Source organism: Mytilus galloprovincialis, chromosome 3 (assembly GCF_965363235.1).
Source record: "Mytilus galloprovincialis chromosome 3, xbMytGall1.hap1.1, whole genome shotgun sequence".
Classification (NCBI taxonomy): Eukaryota; Metazoa; Mollusca; class Bivalvia; order Mytilida; family Mytilidae; genus Mytilus; species Mytilus galloprovincialis.
In genome coordinates, this window is record NC_134840.1 from 23,588,112 (window position 1) to 23,603,194 (window position 15,083).

At 31.7% G+C, this 15,083-nt stretch overlaps 1 protein-coding gene across 4 annotated transcripts; it reads right to left on the bottom strand.

Moving 5' to 3' along the window:
* Window positions 1–372: 372 nt before the first annotated feature.
* On the bottom strand, window positions 373–14,664 carry LOC143067459 (23 kDa integral membrane protein-like). 4 transcript variants are annotated; one of them, XM_076240746.1, is made up of 8 exons: window positions 14,486–14,615; window positions 11,435–11,513; window positions 5,960–6,178; window positions 4,216–4,290; window positions 3,447–3,557; window positions 2,655–2,858; window positions 2,202–2,285; window positions 373–548 (listed from the first exon to the last, which is right to left on the bottom strand). In XM_076240746.1, exons 2-8 carry the CDS (start codon window positions 11,498–11,500, stop codon window positions 486–488), a joined length of 822 nt encoding a protein of 273 aa, XP_076096861.1. In that variant the 5' UTR covers window positions 11,501–11,513; window positions 14,486–14,615; the 3' UTR covers window positions 373–485. The 4 variants fall into 4 exon arrangements, with proteins under 4 accessions (XP_076096861.1, XP_076096864.1, XP_076096863.1 ...); XM_076240749.1 differs by having other exon boundaries at window positions 434–548; window positions 14,555–14,664; XM_076240748.1 differs by having other exon boundaries at window positions 434–548; window positions 14,496–14,531.
* Window positions 14,665–15,083: the final 419 nt, after the last annotated feature.

Here is a 15,083-nt window from a genome sequence, read left to right on the forward strand (position 1 = left end):
ACAAACTTCACGAAAATTATGACCAAATAAACAATAAAACTTCAGATATTTCTACATCTTATTGTACTATTTTAAATACAAATCGCTCGTCAAGTTACTGGGTAATAATTATTTGGAAAAAAAATCGATTTTAGTTGAAATGATAGGACGTTTTTTTTTAATAGAAATCATTTTTTTCCCTAAGCCTGAAAATGCAGCAACTGGACGTCATAGGTCAAACAGTGACGTCATTTTAATTATGACGTCACGCCAGGCATGCGATACGGATTTTGCTATGCGATACGGGTTTAGCTATGCGATACGGGGTATGCGATACAGGGTAGGTGATACAGACTGGAAAAAAGAACCTTTATTAGATATACAAAATTGCTGTATTTTGTACTAAATATATGATAAATAATGATACAAAACATATATATCTATCAGTACAATTTCAAGATCTGGCTGAAGGTTTATTTGAGATCTTATATCTGTTTTTGTCATATTTACATATTAAGTTGATCCTTCATAGCTCGGATCAAACAGCAGGCAAAAAAGATACAAAAAACCTGTAAAGAAAAAAGAATAGTATAATTAACAATTAGTAAATGAAAAATAGGTTAAATGTTTATGAAAGATGGTAGCCACAATTTTAGTTATCTTTTCTGGTATTCTTATCCTATTCGTTGATTTCACACTATACGTTCTAACTCTCATATAAATGAGCCACACATGTCTGTGTCATGCCTTGTTTTACAAGTAAACATGATAGTAAGAGTCAACAAAAGATAGGGTTTACTTTTATGTTGTGACTTTCCATTTCTGTGATGCAGTATTCAAGCAGCGCCTGTATATAGTATAATTATGTGCCCGTTGTTATTGTACGATACTCCAGGATGATATGCTTTTTTATAATAGATAGTTGCTTTTTACAAGGAAGCAACTGAACAAAGAGTTAAAAATGAAAGTCATATCTTTGAAAGTTTTGATTTACATAGTATCGTTAAATATGCACCACGTATCAAAGTTGTCCTCTTGTCCTTGTAATTGAAATCATGATTTCGTGTTATTGTGACTAAACTTTGACAATATAGTGTAGATGTCCATTTCATTTATTCATTAAATCGTGTTATTGTAATCTAAGAACTACGAGAACAGGCGGGAAAAACCTTGGCTGTTAAGCTGTTCTGTTTAAACTTTAAACTTATTTCTGTGCTGACATGAATTATCATTGATCTGGTTATATTTGTAAATTAACTGTTTACAAAATTATGAAATTTTGAAATACTAAGGGTTTTCTACCTCAGGCATAGATTACCTTAGGTGTATTTGGCAAAACTTTTAGGAATTTCGGTCCTCAATGCCCTTCAACTTCGTACCTTATTTGGCCTTTTTAACCTTTTTGGATTCGAGCGTCACTGATGAGTCTTTTGTAGACGATACGCGCGTCTGGCGTATATATATAAAATTTAGTCCTGGTATCTATGATGAGTTTATTTCTATCTCTTTAAAAGTGTGTTCTACAACTTTTTACCAAAAGCGTCGCGCCATAGGTAGGTGATTCAAATACAGCGTTGTGCGGAGGATATTTATATCATTTAGATATTTATAAATAATCATTGCTTTTTACATCGTACCTATTATTTTTCGGGCAAATCTTTCATTTAAACCACTATAAAGTCGCTCGCGTAAACAGACCAGACCAACCACGCATTATCAACCATAATGAAACAAACTTTAGTCGTTCAATGGTTTACATTTTCTTCACAATACGCCTATATTGAATCACCTACTAAAGGTACAAAGCTCTTAAACATTATTGGCTTTCATATTTTCGACTTTGGGCATTCCCGATGAAGGTTAATCCAGAAATACGCTTTGAACGCACATCAGGTTTATAACGTCTTGTTTTCTTTTCTTCATTATTTCACAGCACTGGGTCGACCCCTCTTCTGGTGCACTATCAGTCCCCTGGAGTATCATCAGCTCAGCAGACAGTTCTTTTGTAATGACATGATTTATAACAAAAATATCAAATTATAAGTCTGGTATCTTTGACAACTATTATAACAAACCTTCCTAAAATTGTCCGTTTATACATTTTGAAATTAAAGTTTCAACTCCATTGGACAAAGTTCACCTTACATTTTGCAAATGTAAATCTATCCATTTGACAGATGAACAAAAAGTTAAAAGAATAATATTTAGTAAACTACACAAACCTGAGCTATGACAATAGTTATTCCAACTCCGATGACTAATGCAGCATTATCTTTAGCATAGTCATAAATAGAACTATAACAACCCTGCAATATATAGTTATCATAATGAGGTGCATAAACAGTTATTTGGGAACACCTATAATTAATTCAACAGACTGAACGACATATATTCAAGAATATAAATGCATAGTTAGGGAGAGTTTCAAAATGCATAAATTTTAAAGGTCTGTGTAAACAGTTGTAATCTTGGTCTAATCCAAATTCAAGGTATGTCTCTTTGAAATCGTTACACGGACTTGGAGAAGGTTGACAAATTTCAATATGTTAGGAGTACTCTGCTCGAGTTATTGTGCAACGTATTATGTTTATTTATTTTCGATTTGATTTTATCTTTTGATTTTTAATGTTTAATTAATTTTTAATTTTCATTATTGCTTGCAACTGTAGGCATACCTTTTTATAGTTAGAATTCACATCAGATGGTGTTGTTTGGCAATTTTCAAATTTAGCAGACGATGGATTGTCGTAAAAAGAATCCTTGTCCTTAATTTTACAGCATGTTATAGGTAGGCTTGCGGTACTACCATCACTTAAGGTCTTGTTCCAATTCTTGGCGCCATCAAAATCTGTATAGTTATTTACTCCACAGCAATCAAACTGGAATTGTATGAATGAATTAGGTGTTTGTTTAAATTGAGAATGGAAATGAGGAATGTGTCAAAGAGACAACAACCCAACCAAAGAACAGATCGTTGATTATTATATATATATTTAACTTTTTAGTAATTTTTTTAACAATAGTATATGATTCTATCACGGTATTTATAATAGAGTTTATCTCTAAAATGTTAAAACATGATACAAACCATCAGAGGCTAAGAAAACCATGTCAGGAATTGACATTAATGTCTATTCGGTGAGGTAAACTAATGTTAAATATCAATATAAATCCGCCGCTCTATAGATACATGTGTACATGACTTCGTGTAATTGTTTGCTAGAAATTTTTTATCAGGTTTACAAGCTAACTTTAACTAAAAAAATTCCATATTGGAAACACTCATTTCTATGTTTAACAGCTGTCTCTTGAGATTTACTCCTCTACCAAATTCAGAAATATAGTTCCAATATATCAGCAATATAATCATAAGCCCTTAGTATCTTGAAACAAACAAATAAATATGCTTAATATAATATTTAAGATAAAGTAATTGTAACTACTAAGAAGGTATGGAAAAAGCATACCTTAACTTGAGCGAAATTGACACCAAGTGTAAAGGCATCTCCAGTGTTCAGTTTACCGTCATATTTGGCATCTATTCTTTCCAACAGAATTGGTTTTAACTTTGACGTTACCTTAAAAAGATATGACAAAGAAACATAAATTGTATTTGTATCTCATGATTTTAAGAAGTGAAGTGAATGGAGGGAATTAAAACCATTTGATATAAATAAAGGCAGACAAAACAATAAGTTACATGAAACAAATTAAATGACAATCAACATCGAATAAAACATTAAACTTATAATGGTAACTAACAACAGGGATATAAAATTAACACAGTAATTACTGTTATATATGTCAGATATCAAAATGATAAGCACAAAATGTGGCAGCTGTACAGTTTGTTGAACTTCTTGTTTAGAAGAAAATGTTGAAATGAACTATGTTTTTATGCTTTGCTCTTGTATCACTTTTCCAGGTTATACAGATGATTGAGGGCCTTCAAACATGATTATACTCGCCACATTCTGTATAGGCCTCTGTGAAGTCTGGATCTGTAATTCAATGGCTGTCCTTGATCGTTGTTTGTCATATTTCCTATAAATCAGGCCGTTTGTTTTATCATTTGAACATTCACATCGGAGCCTATATGGTATAGTTTTGTCCATTGTTGAAGGCAGTATTGTGATGTTGTTTATATTCACGTCATTAGCAAATATACCAGACTTCCAATATTGAAATAAAAGACATTTTAAGTACATTTGTAATATAAAAGTAAAATAAACTTACATCGGATGTGAAGACTATTGCAATTATTGTAGCTGTCAGTTCTATTATCAGGATAATGATGATAATACCAGCGTACTGAAATAAAGGAAATTATTACGACACAAAGAATGCTAGATGTGAATTATTGTGATACTGTTAACATTGACAGTTAAAGTTTGTGAGAGATTTAAATGAAACTGCATATGACAATAAAAAGGCATTGAAGGAAAGTCAAGAAATAGAAAACTAAACATCATTGTTTGTTATACAATTGTATACATGTTCCAGACCGTATGAGTATTTGGACCGTACGCGTACGGTCTGGACCGTATGCGTACTTTTTCAATATACGCATACGGTCGGACCGTACGCGTACGGTCTGACTAATATTAGGAATTTGGTCAAGTTTATTAGATACAAATGTATATAACAGATCAACATAACTTATATCTCAAATTAACATAAAAAGTTGAATAGTTATTGAAATAAAAACTTAGTATTTTAACTATTTGTAAAAAATCAGGCTTATTTAATCTATTAATCTCCTGTACTTAGCATGTCAGTAATTCATTATGCTCATTGAAATTGAAGTTATCGGAAGTAAACATAATGTGGGAGGACAATTGTTTAAGAAAATTTATTTATATGTTAAAAATATATGACGTTCCTTGTGGAAGCAAGTGTCATCTTGGGCCAGAGTAACAAAATATGATTCACGGATATAAAATTAAACAAAATTTAGTATTTGATTTTAATTGTTCGCTTATTCACTTTATCCATCTTATTGTAATAATAACAATTTGTATAACTAAAAATAAAGATTTTGATAAATGTTTGTTAACATTTAACCCATATGATCCCAAAACATGTATGTTCAGCTGGACCGTACGCGTATACTCATACGGTCCGACCGTACGCGTATGGTCGGACCGTACGAGTATACGTATACGGTCCGGACCGTACGCGTACGGTCCAAATACTCGTATGGTCTGGAACATACACATAAGAACATGCATGATTCTACAATCTGCCGATACCGATATTTTGGCATTTCACGAGCTCATGTTTTGACTGTTAATGACGTATTTACACTAAAGCCAGAGGATGTTGAATGTGTAATGATTGATATATTAGTCTTAGACACATGATTTTTTTTTATCAATTGCTATTGGCTATGAAATAGCTCTCGGTTAACTGCGAGGACTCTTGTATCTGTACGTTGTATATGTTGTGTCTATGTTAGTGGGTTTTTTTTTTTATTGTTTGTGCTTTACTTATGTTGTACTCTTACAGCACTGTCCCAGGTTATGTGGAGGATTTGGCGCCAGCAAACATACTAAACCCAGTTACATTCTTTATGTATCTGTTCTGAATATGTAGCCTATTATTTAGTTGTCGTTTGTTGCTGTATGTCATTTTCGTTCTTAGTATATTATTTTGTAAAGAAACATCAATTAGTTTCCTCATTTAAATAGTTAAACAGAAGCTATTAAGGGCCTTTGTTAAGTTTACTGTGTGGTATGGGTTTTGGGTTTTGGTGCTTGTTGAAGGTCGTACGGTGCCTTTGTTTAGTTAACTGTGTGGTATGGGTTTTGGTCTTTGATGCAGGTCGTACGGTGGACCTATATCTGTTAACTTTTATTTCATTAAGTTCCTAGTGGAGAGCTGTCATTTCGCTACGTAACTGTATTGTGAAGCATATTTAATCACAAGTTGCAGAACACATGAACGGGGTTGGGGAAAGATCTTATATAAAACATCTTACTATTTGTAGCATTAGTTTGTGCATTTTCCAAGCACCACAACATCCCAAAAATCCTACAACTAAAGCAAAAACTCCTCCAACTATCAACACAACGGCACCTGTTCTCAATAATGACGTCACATCGTAGTTCTCAGCATCACCAAATTGAGTAAGTACTTCTAAAGCACTGTTCTTAACTATTGCAGTTATACCTAATGCTACAGCTAGAATTCCCAAAAACTGAAAATAGATGTTTCTAACTATTTATTACAACACACGTATACACATATATAAGATTTTTAAGAACTAAATGTGTTTCATCCAAAAGGCATCAGCAAAAGGAAGTAGCAGTTTTTGTTTCTGGGTGTTTTATATTTTTTTGACAATATTTATATGTACTTCTATCTTTTGACATGATTAGATATATAAATACACAGCCGCGTCCACATAAAATTGGGCGTTGTTATGTTGAGGAAGTGCATGTTACAAATTACGAGTGAGACTTTTTGATTTAACATATAAAGTTGCAGAAGACTTTTGTATTTTTTCTTGTTTATGTAGGATTGTCAATTCTAGACGACCCGGTTCCTATTTAATATGCTGATTGTTGTTTTCTATAGACTCATATACGTGTATATGGTCAGACCATATGCGTACATATATTCTTCTGGCCTTTCATACGCGTAAACATGATCCTAAATTTTGTTTAAAACATGACTTATACGTTCATGCAACGATCTTAATATCACATATATTATGTAGCACAAGAAAAAACATTTTCCATTTTACTTTTATGAATCGAATAGGCTGTCAACTGTTTCAGTTTACTATATATTCTCGAAGTAACTTAACATTATAATGACAAAAAAAATAAGATGTTCTTTGTTAGAGTGCTGCTTGTAACACAGAGGGCCCCCCACAGAGGGCCCCAATTTGATTCAAATAGGAGATCGAGTGATTTTTTAATTAATAATCATTACTCTCAGGTTAAACTGTATCGTTACGTCTTGTTCACATGTATATTAATAACTCATCAGAACTTCTGTTTATTTTTACTTGTTTTGTACAATGCATATGTGTCTATATCGTAAAATGTGTTGTGTCAAAACTTATGTATGAAAGTAACTATAGATTATTTCATATATTCATATAATCAGAGACTGTCCATAGAAGAAAAAAATGAAAAAAATATACTGTATAATATTCCCAATTAAGCACAAGGTGAGAGTGACAAATTTGTGGAAAAAAGAATCAAATATATTCCTAAGATCTTCTTCAAGCAGCATCTTGGAATTATCCAAAGTAGATCTCCACTGCAAACTTTTCCAACATGTGTATAATTAGCAATGTTGAAACAAAATTGTTGTCAACTACGGAAGCCGATAAGGGCCATTCAAAAAAAATAAATTATGTCGTAATTACGACATAGCATGTCGTAATTTCGACATAACATGTCGTTATTACGACATCGCTATGTCGTAATTTCGACATAACATGTCGTTATAACGACATCGCTATGTCGTAATTTCGACATATCATGTCGTAATAACGACATCACTATGTCGTTATAACGACAAAGCTATGTCGTAATAACGACATCGCTATATATTATATAAAAGAATATGTATTATGATTGCCAAGAGACTAAATGACACAGAAATTAACAACTATAGGTCATCATAATGCCCCCAATAATTAGAAAAGCCCCACATAGTCAGCTATAAAAGAGGGAGGAAAGATACCAGAGGGAGAGCCCCCGAAATGCTGTGTGGCAGACAGTGTTATTAATCAATTATTAGCTCCCTTGGTAAAACTCCAAATTTCATATTTAATGTATTTCATTGTTAAATAATTTACATGAAGCTTAATAAGTATATATTTGTTAATTGCATAGATTTTGCTATTTGAATTCATTGGTTAAAGATATTTATTTATATTGTAAAGTTTAATATTTGCATCGTTGCAAAATCTTTGGTTACCTTCTTTGAATAGATTCAGTGAGAAACTTATATATTTTATAGATCCGAAGTAATTATATCGACCGTGTATGTTTGTTGTAACATATATCGACCGTGTATGTTTGTTGTAACATATATCGACCGTGTATGTTTGTTGTAACATTCATTCCTTCCAAGGCAAGCCAAGCTATCCATCTCCCTATAAAACTTCAAGCCTTTTGAATCAAGGTTGAATTCAAGAATTCAAGTGTTTGATTGCACTATTTCTACTTTCAAACGGTGGGCACGATGTTCCTACAGCGCATAGGATTTAAAACAGAATCTTCGAAATTTCATCCGCAAAACAAAATAAAAATAAAAATGTTAGAAAGCACGAAACAATATTGTAACAAATTCAGTATATATGTTTTAAATTATGTTTTTACAGCTCCTGATCATATACTAAGTAATATCTAGTATATTTGAGGATTAAAATAAGAAAGCTATGTGAAAAAAAAAAAAACGGATGTCCAACGTTACATTTATGAAAAACTGTTTTAACTCTTATGTATAGTGATCCTATTTCTTATTCTCTGATCTTCTTGATTCTTGGCAGGAACAACGACATGTGTTGGTTCTCTGTGCCGTTAAAGCCGTTATTTTGCCAAATTTCATTTGACTCGGTGGCTGCATATTAAGCTGGAATAAGAAAAATGTCCAACGACGTTTTTCATTAACTCAACGACTGAAAGTGAATTTTATAAGTAGATAAAGCAGACAATGAATAAAAAGAGTAAGACAATAATAATATCTAACAAAAGTACAAATATTTGCCTCATGTGAGTTCAAATATTGCTGATTCAATAAAATCTTCTCTACACAGTCGTTTTTCAAACGGTAGCCATTTTGTCCAAGTTGATATTTCATTTTTCAAAGCAGTTAACGCGTATTTTTTATAATTGATAAAAACAAAAGTTAGATACACGAAGAGTAAAAAATGCCAAGATTCTTTTCTTATTACCTACATATTTGGGTCTTAAAGGAATAAAATGCTTCCACACATTACAAAACGGTAGCCAATTTGTCCAAACGTCTGAAAACGTCTAAAATCCTAAAGACGCTAATTTCCGACGTTATATGTGCTAAAGTTTCAATTAAATGTTCATGATAATTAAAACAAATCGTGTTATGAAATTTGGAAAAAGAGGTTGATGATTGCTGCCGAAAAAAAAGAATAGTGCATGTTGCTATAGACTCCGCCCGGGGACATAGGTTCGACACAGGTTAAATTTTGCAATTTTTATTAATCGTTTATAGCTTTTAACGATTTATTTAAAAGAATTGGGAAATGGGGAAAACATCCCATTACATGAACTTCGTCAAACTTTTGCAAAGACAAATTGGAGACACCAAGACAGTCCTCTAAATGTAAAATGCGAATTGAAATTTATGTTACGGAAGTACTCCGAAATAGATCATTTAAAGTGATCACTTCATTAAAGTGCAATCACCAATATTAAAAGACTTAATACCAGTTCACGGAATGTTTTACTTCGCGATTTGTCCTGCTATTCATGTTATAACGGTCGTGATGAAAATAATTCCTGTACTAGCGAAGCTGGAACTTTTCGTCAATACAAACTTGTGCATGAAATGAAGGTAATTGAAAGACGAATCCCAAACAGCGACGAAAACCGTTTCATCAAATTAATAAAAACCCGGGATTATATTTGCCATTTTCGCTGACGATCCAGGAGTAGATTACTATATTTTAGAATGTATATCAGAAGTAAAACGCTATAGATGACTTGGGAAATAAAGCCAAGGTTCAAGTAATTGAAGGGGTGTATTTCGACAACTTATGTGCCAGGGAAAATACAATTCTATTCAAATTTAACCAATGGTAAAATGTTTGATTTACTTTCAGAGTGTCAGATATATTTGTATTGGTTGAATTAAAATATAGAAATTTTACACAATGACAGATGATATGCACCTTGAAAGTTAAACATCCTATGATAAAACAAAAATATGGAAAACCGTATACATGTACTTCCGTCCCATCTTTCCTTCCTACATTACTTGCGACAGTACTGCATTTTTAGTTGAAATAACTTAAAAGGTAAACATTATTAAATCGATTTCCACAACTCGAGGTAATTTTTGATAAAATGACATCACAAAACGAAAAGAACCAGAATCAACCAACAATATAAAAAACCGAATAAAACTTGCAAAAATTAAACGAAGTCAAAAACCCTTTTCGACGCCGCATGTTTAAAAAGTGTAACGTCGTGTTGTAGGAATATCGTGCCAAACGTTTGAAAGTAGAAATAGAGCTATCAATATTTTTATTACAAGAAGCCATGTAGTTTGCGCTTATATAAATGGAGGTGGAATGCTTGGCATGCAATGTCAGTCCTCATAATTTCCACGTCTTAATTGTTTATTTCAAACTTTTCTAGCTAAACAGCCCTTCACGACAGGTAACATATAAAACTAATACGGGATTTAAAAAATATATAAGTTTCTCCTTGAAGGTATCCAAAGAAGGTAACCAAAGATTTTGCGACGATGCAAATATTAAACTTTACAATATAAATAAAAAATCTTTAACCAATGAATTCAAATAGCAAAAGCTATGCAATTAACAAATATATACTTATTAAGCTTCATGTAAATTATTTAACAATGAAATACATTAAATATGAAATTTGGAGTTTTACCAAGGGAGCTAATAATTAATTAATAACACTGTCTACCACACAGCATTTCGGGGACTCTTCCTTTGGTATCTTTCCTCCCTCTTTTATAGCTGACTAATCGGGGGCTTTTCTAATTATTGGGGGCATTATGCTGACCTATAGTTGTTAATTTCTGTGTCATTTAGTCTCTTGGCAATCATAATATATATTCTTTTATATATAGCGATGTCGTTATTACGACATGATATGTCGAAATTACGACATAGCGATGTCGTTATAACGACATGTTATGTCGAAATTACGACAAAGCGATGTCGTAATAACGACATGTTATGTCGAAATTACGACATGCTATGTCGAAATTACGACATAGCGATGTCGTTATAACGACATGTTATGTCGAAATTACGACAAAGCGATGTCGTAATAACGACATGTTATGTCGAAATTACGACATGCTATGTCGTAATTACGACATAAAATTTTTTTTTTGAATGGCCCTTATCGGCTTCCGTAGTCAACAGCTATGTGGTCTGCTGGAAAAGTTCACATTTGATATACATTGTATATAAATATTGGTTAAAGACTCTCAGCTCATTAATCAACTTGAATTTGTTTTAGTTCAAATGAATAATTTAATTAGCATTTTTATTTAAAATTGAGCAAAGAGGTGTCTAATTGGAATTTTGTGCGAGGCCAACTAACTTTTGCTAGATATTAACGTAATTTGATGAATGCACCACCATATTTACCTAAGATGTATATATACCTACACATAACTAAATAAATTCTGTTATATTTCTTTTTTAAATACAAACTACACAGTTTTATGAATTTGATCAACAATTACTTACAAAGAATATAAAATTAACAACAAATAAGATAATCTTCACTATACTAGCTCCACATCCAATCGCCATCTTGTTCTTTTACCTGAAAAACATACAAGGTTGACATCATTTAAAACATAAAATCTCAGAGTTATTGCATGTCAAGGATTCTAACAATAACAAAAACTCGGTTAAAGTACAATAAAAGTGATTGACTCGATCCGAACATTATTTTATACATGTACTGATATTGAAATAATATTTATTACCTTTTAGGGAATAAATAAAACCAATTGGTGTATAAAAACCCATATGTCATTGAATAGAGAAACGTTGTGGGTGTAATATTGTTGAGTGGTTTGTTGATTAAATGTTAATGAATAGACCTATATGTTATCTGATCTGTATATATTTCCCCAATATGATAAACATTAACACGTCATGAAGTTATTTACAACCATTTGAAAGTTTACCCTCATACATTTATTTGAGAGCCTGGATTGGTCGATGCAAGAAGAATATTAATACGATACAGTACACGCGTAAACACAAGCACAAAACAAAACAATATGATTTTTTTTTTGCAGTGTCAACCGTTGGTATTTGTCGGGAATGTTACTTATCAAGCAAAACAAAAACAAACAACAACATTTGCGTCTGGTTAGATGTCAAGAGTATTGTACAGAAACATATTATATTGTACTTACTAATTTGTTGGTCATTATCAAATTTGGAAAATTAACAACGAACCAAATAATGTGGTCTAATGATGATTTTAAATTATTTAATGTGAAGCGCATACAATAATATTCAGGAAATTACAGATGGAGACAGTGTTTCATCTTTAACCGTACATGTGTTTATGAAATATTAAAACGGAAATTAGATTTTTGAGACCAACAAATTATCTATACTTTTTCGTTTGGCTTAAAAGCCGGGAATTCAACGGTTAATATAAGTTTTACTTTGCAACATGTCACCTACGGACCATAACAAAGTTGTTGCAAAGAGTTCTATAAGTTCCAGGATGGTTGTAACTCTTCCAATTGACTTTGTATTATCTGGGAACTGGGAACTGGGAACTTAGTTGCTATTTTGTGTACCGTACTTAGGTCAATGTATCTGAACACTGTGATTGGACAAAAAAAAAAACAGCATCTACTGAAAATATTTTCCAAAATTGAGTGATGGATCATATAGGTGAAAAGGGATTGTTTAGATCTATTTTTTGAATTTGTATTAATTGTTTGATAAAAGGCCAGAAAGCATTGGTGGCCAGAGGTTAATAAAAATAGCAAAAAAGTCAACGATTATCATCCATAATCACATTTCTTTCTGAATAGTATAGAACAGTACATCAGTTAACTGTGTATTTAGGTTATAAAGTGGTGAAAATTCTAAACAAGCTATATTAATATCATAGATATGAGAAGATGTGGTATGATTTCCAATGAGATAACTCTCCATCCAAGTCATAATTTATAAAATGACCATAGGTCAAAGAACGGTTTTTAACGCAAGGCCTTGGCTCACACCGAAAAGCAAGCAATATATATAGGACCCCACAAATGACTTGTGTAAAACCAGTCAAAAATGAAAACAGCATGGGTTAAATTTTCGACTTATGAGACTTTATATCCATTTGATGTCTCTTATCTATAATAATTGAAAACCTCTAGATGATGTTTGCTTATTATATATCTCTTTTACATATGCCAATACATTATGTACTTTAACTTTACTATACGGTTTACTATTTATCATGTTCCGGATATTGACAAGCAAAACATTTCCTATTTATAGTTTCATACATGTAGTATAGTCATAGTTGGCAAGGATATATAAAACTATGCTCAATCATGTGTAAACATGAATAACATCTTATGAGAGAAGCAATAAATCCGTATCAAAACGATTATTTGACATTTAAGGTAATAAGAAATATGCTCTACTGAACACAAAACATATATCGAGTAAAAATACTACATATAGTTAGTTTATTCTGAAATGTTCAGTCTTACCAGTACATACAGAAAATAAAATCTTCATCAATATACCCTCTATATTTGTCAGGCCTCGAACATATTAACCCACAACGACCTCAAAGACCTTTCATTAAAACATTTACGCCTTGGTTTCATAAAATGAATTATTTCTCATTTTGAATATGTTTAATATATAACAAAGAGATGTCACTCAAGGCCATGTATAATAATACTATGTCAGATATCCTAAGGGCTATTTTATAGCAAGTATGTCAAATATCTTACTATCATTACAACCTTCAAAGTAAGATAACAATGTTAGTTCGTAGATGTGTAAATATTAAAAAATACTTGACACATAAAAAGTTTATCGTTTTTTTATGTTGCAAATGAAAAATTTATGTTTTAATTTATGTGTGTAGATGATTTATATACTAGACTGCAATACGTACAGATCAACGCATAAACCATTGATCTTCTCATGAGAACGAAATTGCAGTTGTTGGTGTAAAGATAGCAATCCAGTTGAATACTATAACTCAATATTGGAAAGATCAAATTTTGTATTACTAATAATATCATACCTTTAAAATCTCCCATTTTTATGTCCTTGAGTTCTCGTCTCATTTTAGATGCATAAGGATACATGAGACTCGGTTGAGTCCCTTCTTACTTAGTAAATACATCTTGATAGCTTTTTACTCAAAGAAATTGGCTGCATTCATGACAACCTTTTTTCTTTATCGAGCATCGTGAGTGGTGAGTGTCGTTGGATTTAAAACATGTTCAACGTAAAACTGCGCAAAACATGATTTAATTGTTTACAATTTTTTTCATTCGAGCAAATTTGTTGACTGCCCAAAGACCCTTTCACAAAAGTCATAGAAGAAATTAAAGCACCATGTCAACAAAAGAATCGAGAAAAAAGATAAAAACTTTGTACCAAACAGAGACTGTAAAATTAATTGGAAGCTTTCCTTCATAAGAAAAAAAACCATACTAGTTATTAAATAAATATAACTTACGTTGTCTTACTATATCGTATAATAATATATGTTTATCTCGTAGTGAGTAAATAATTCTAACTTACGTTGTCTTACTATATCGTATATGTTGATCTCCCAGTGGTAGTGTTTCGAATGATTGACAGATATTTTACCTTATATGACTATGTGTCATTTTTATATGTGTTCACTCTCCGATGAACCCATGAACTTCCAAGAATGTATAAGTTGTACGCCTTTGCGTAATTTACATTATCGTTAAAATGGGATATGTCATAAGAGTGTGGTAAATAGTTAGAGAATGGTACAATGATTGTTATACGTTTTCTTACTTATCAATGAATAGAAATATTGCATTTACTCTATCGGAATTAAAGCTATTTCTCAAGATCGAGCGAATGATACAATGATTGTGTTGCGTTTCTTACTTATGAATGAACAGAAATCTTCTATATACTCCATCGAAATTTCAGTTCTTGTCCAAGATCGAGATATTATTATGAGGGTTTTCAAAATGATAAAAAAGAAAATATAAAGGTCAAGTGAAATATGCCCTGGTAATGAAACTAATGCGTAAATCATCCACTTAAAGTAAAAGTAAACATGTAATATACTTTTACAATAAAAAAAAAGCCATCTTAAAGCAATAAATATATAGTCGACAAATTCATTTCATTTAAACAA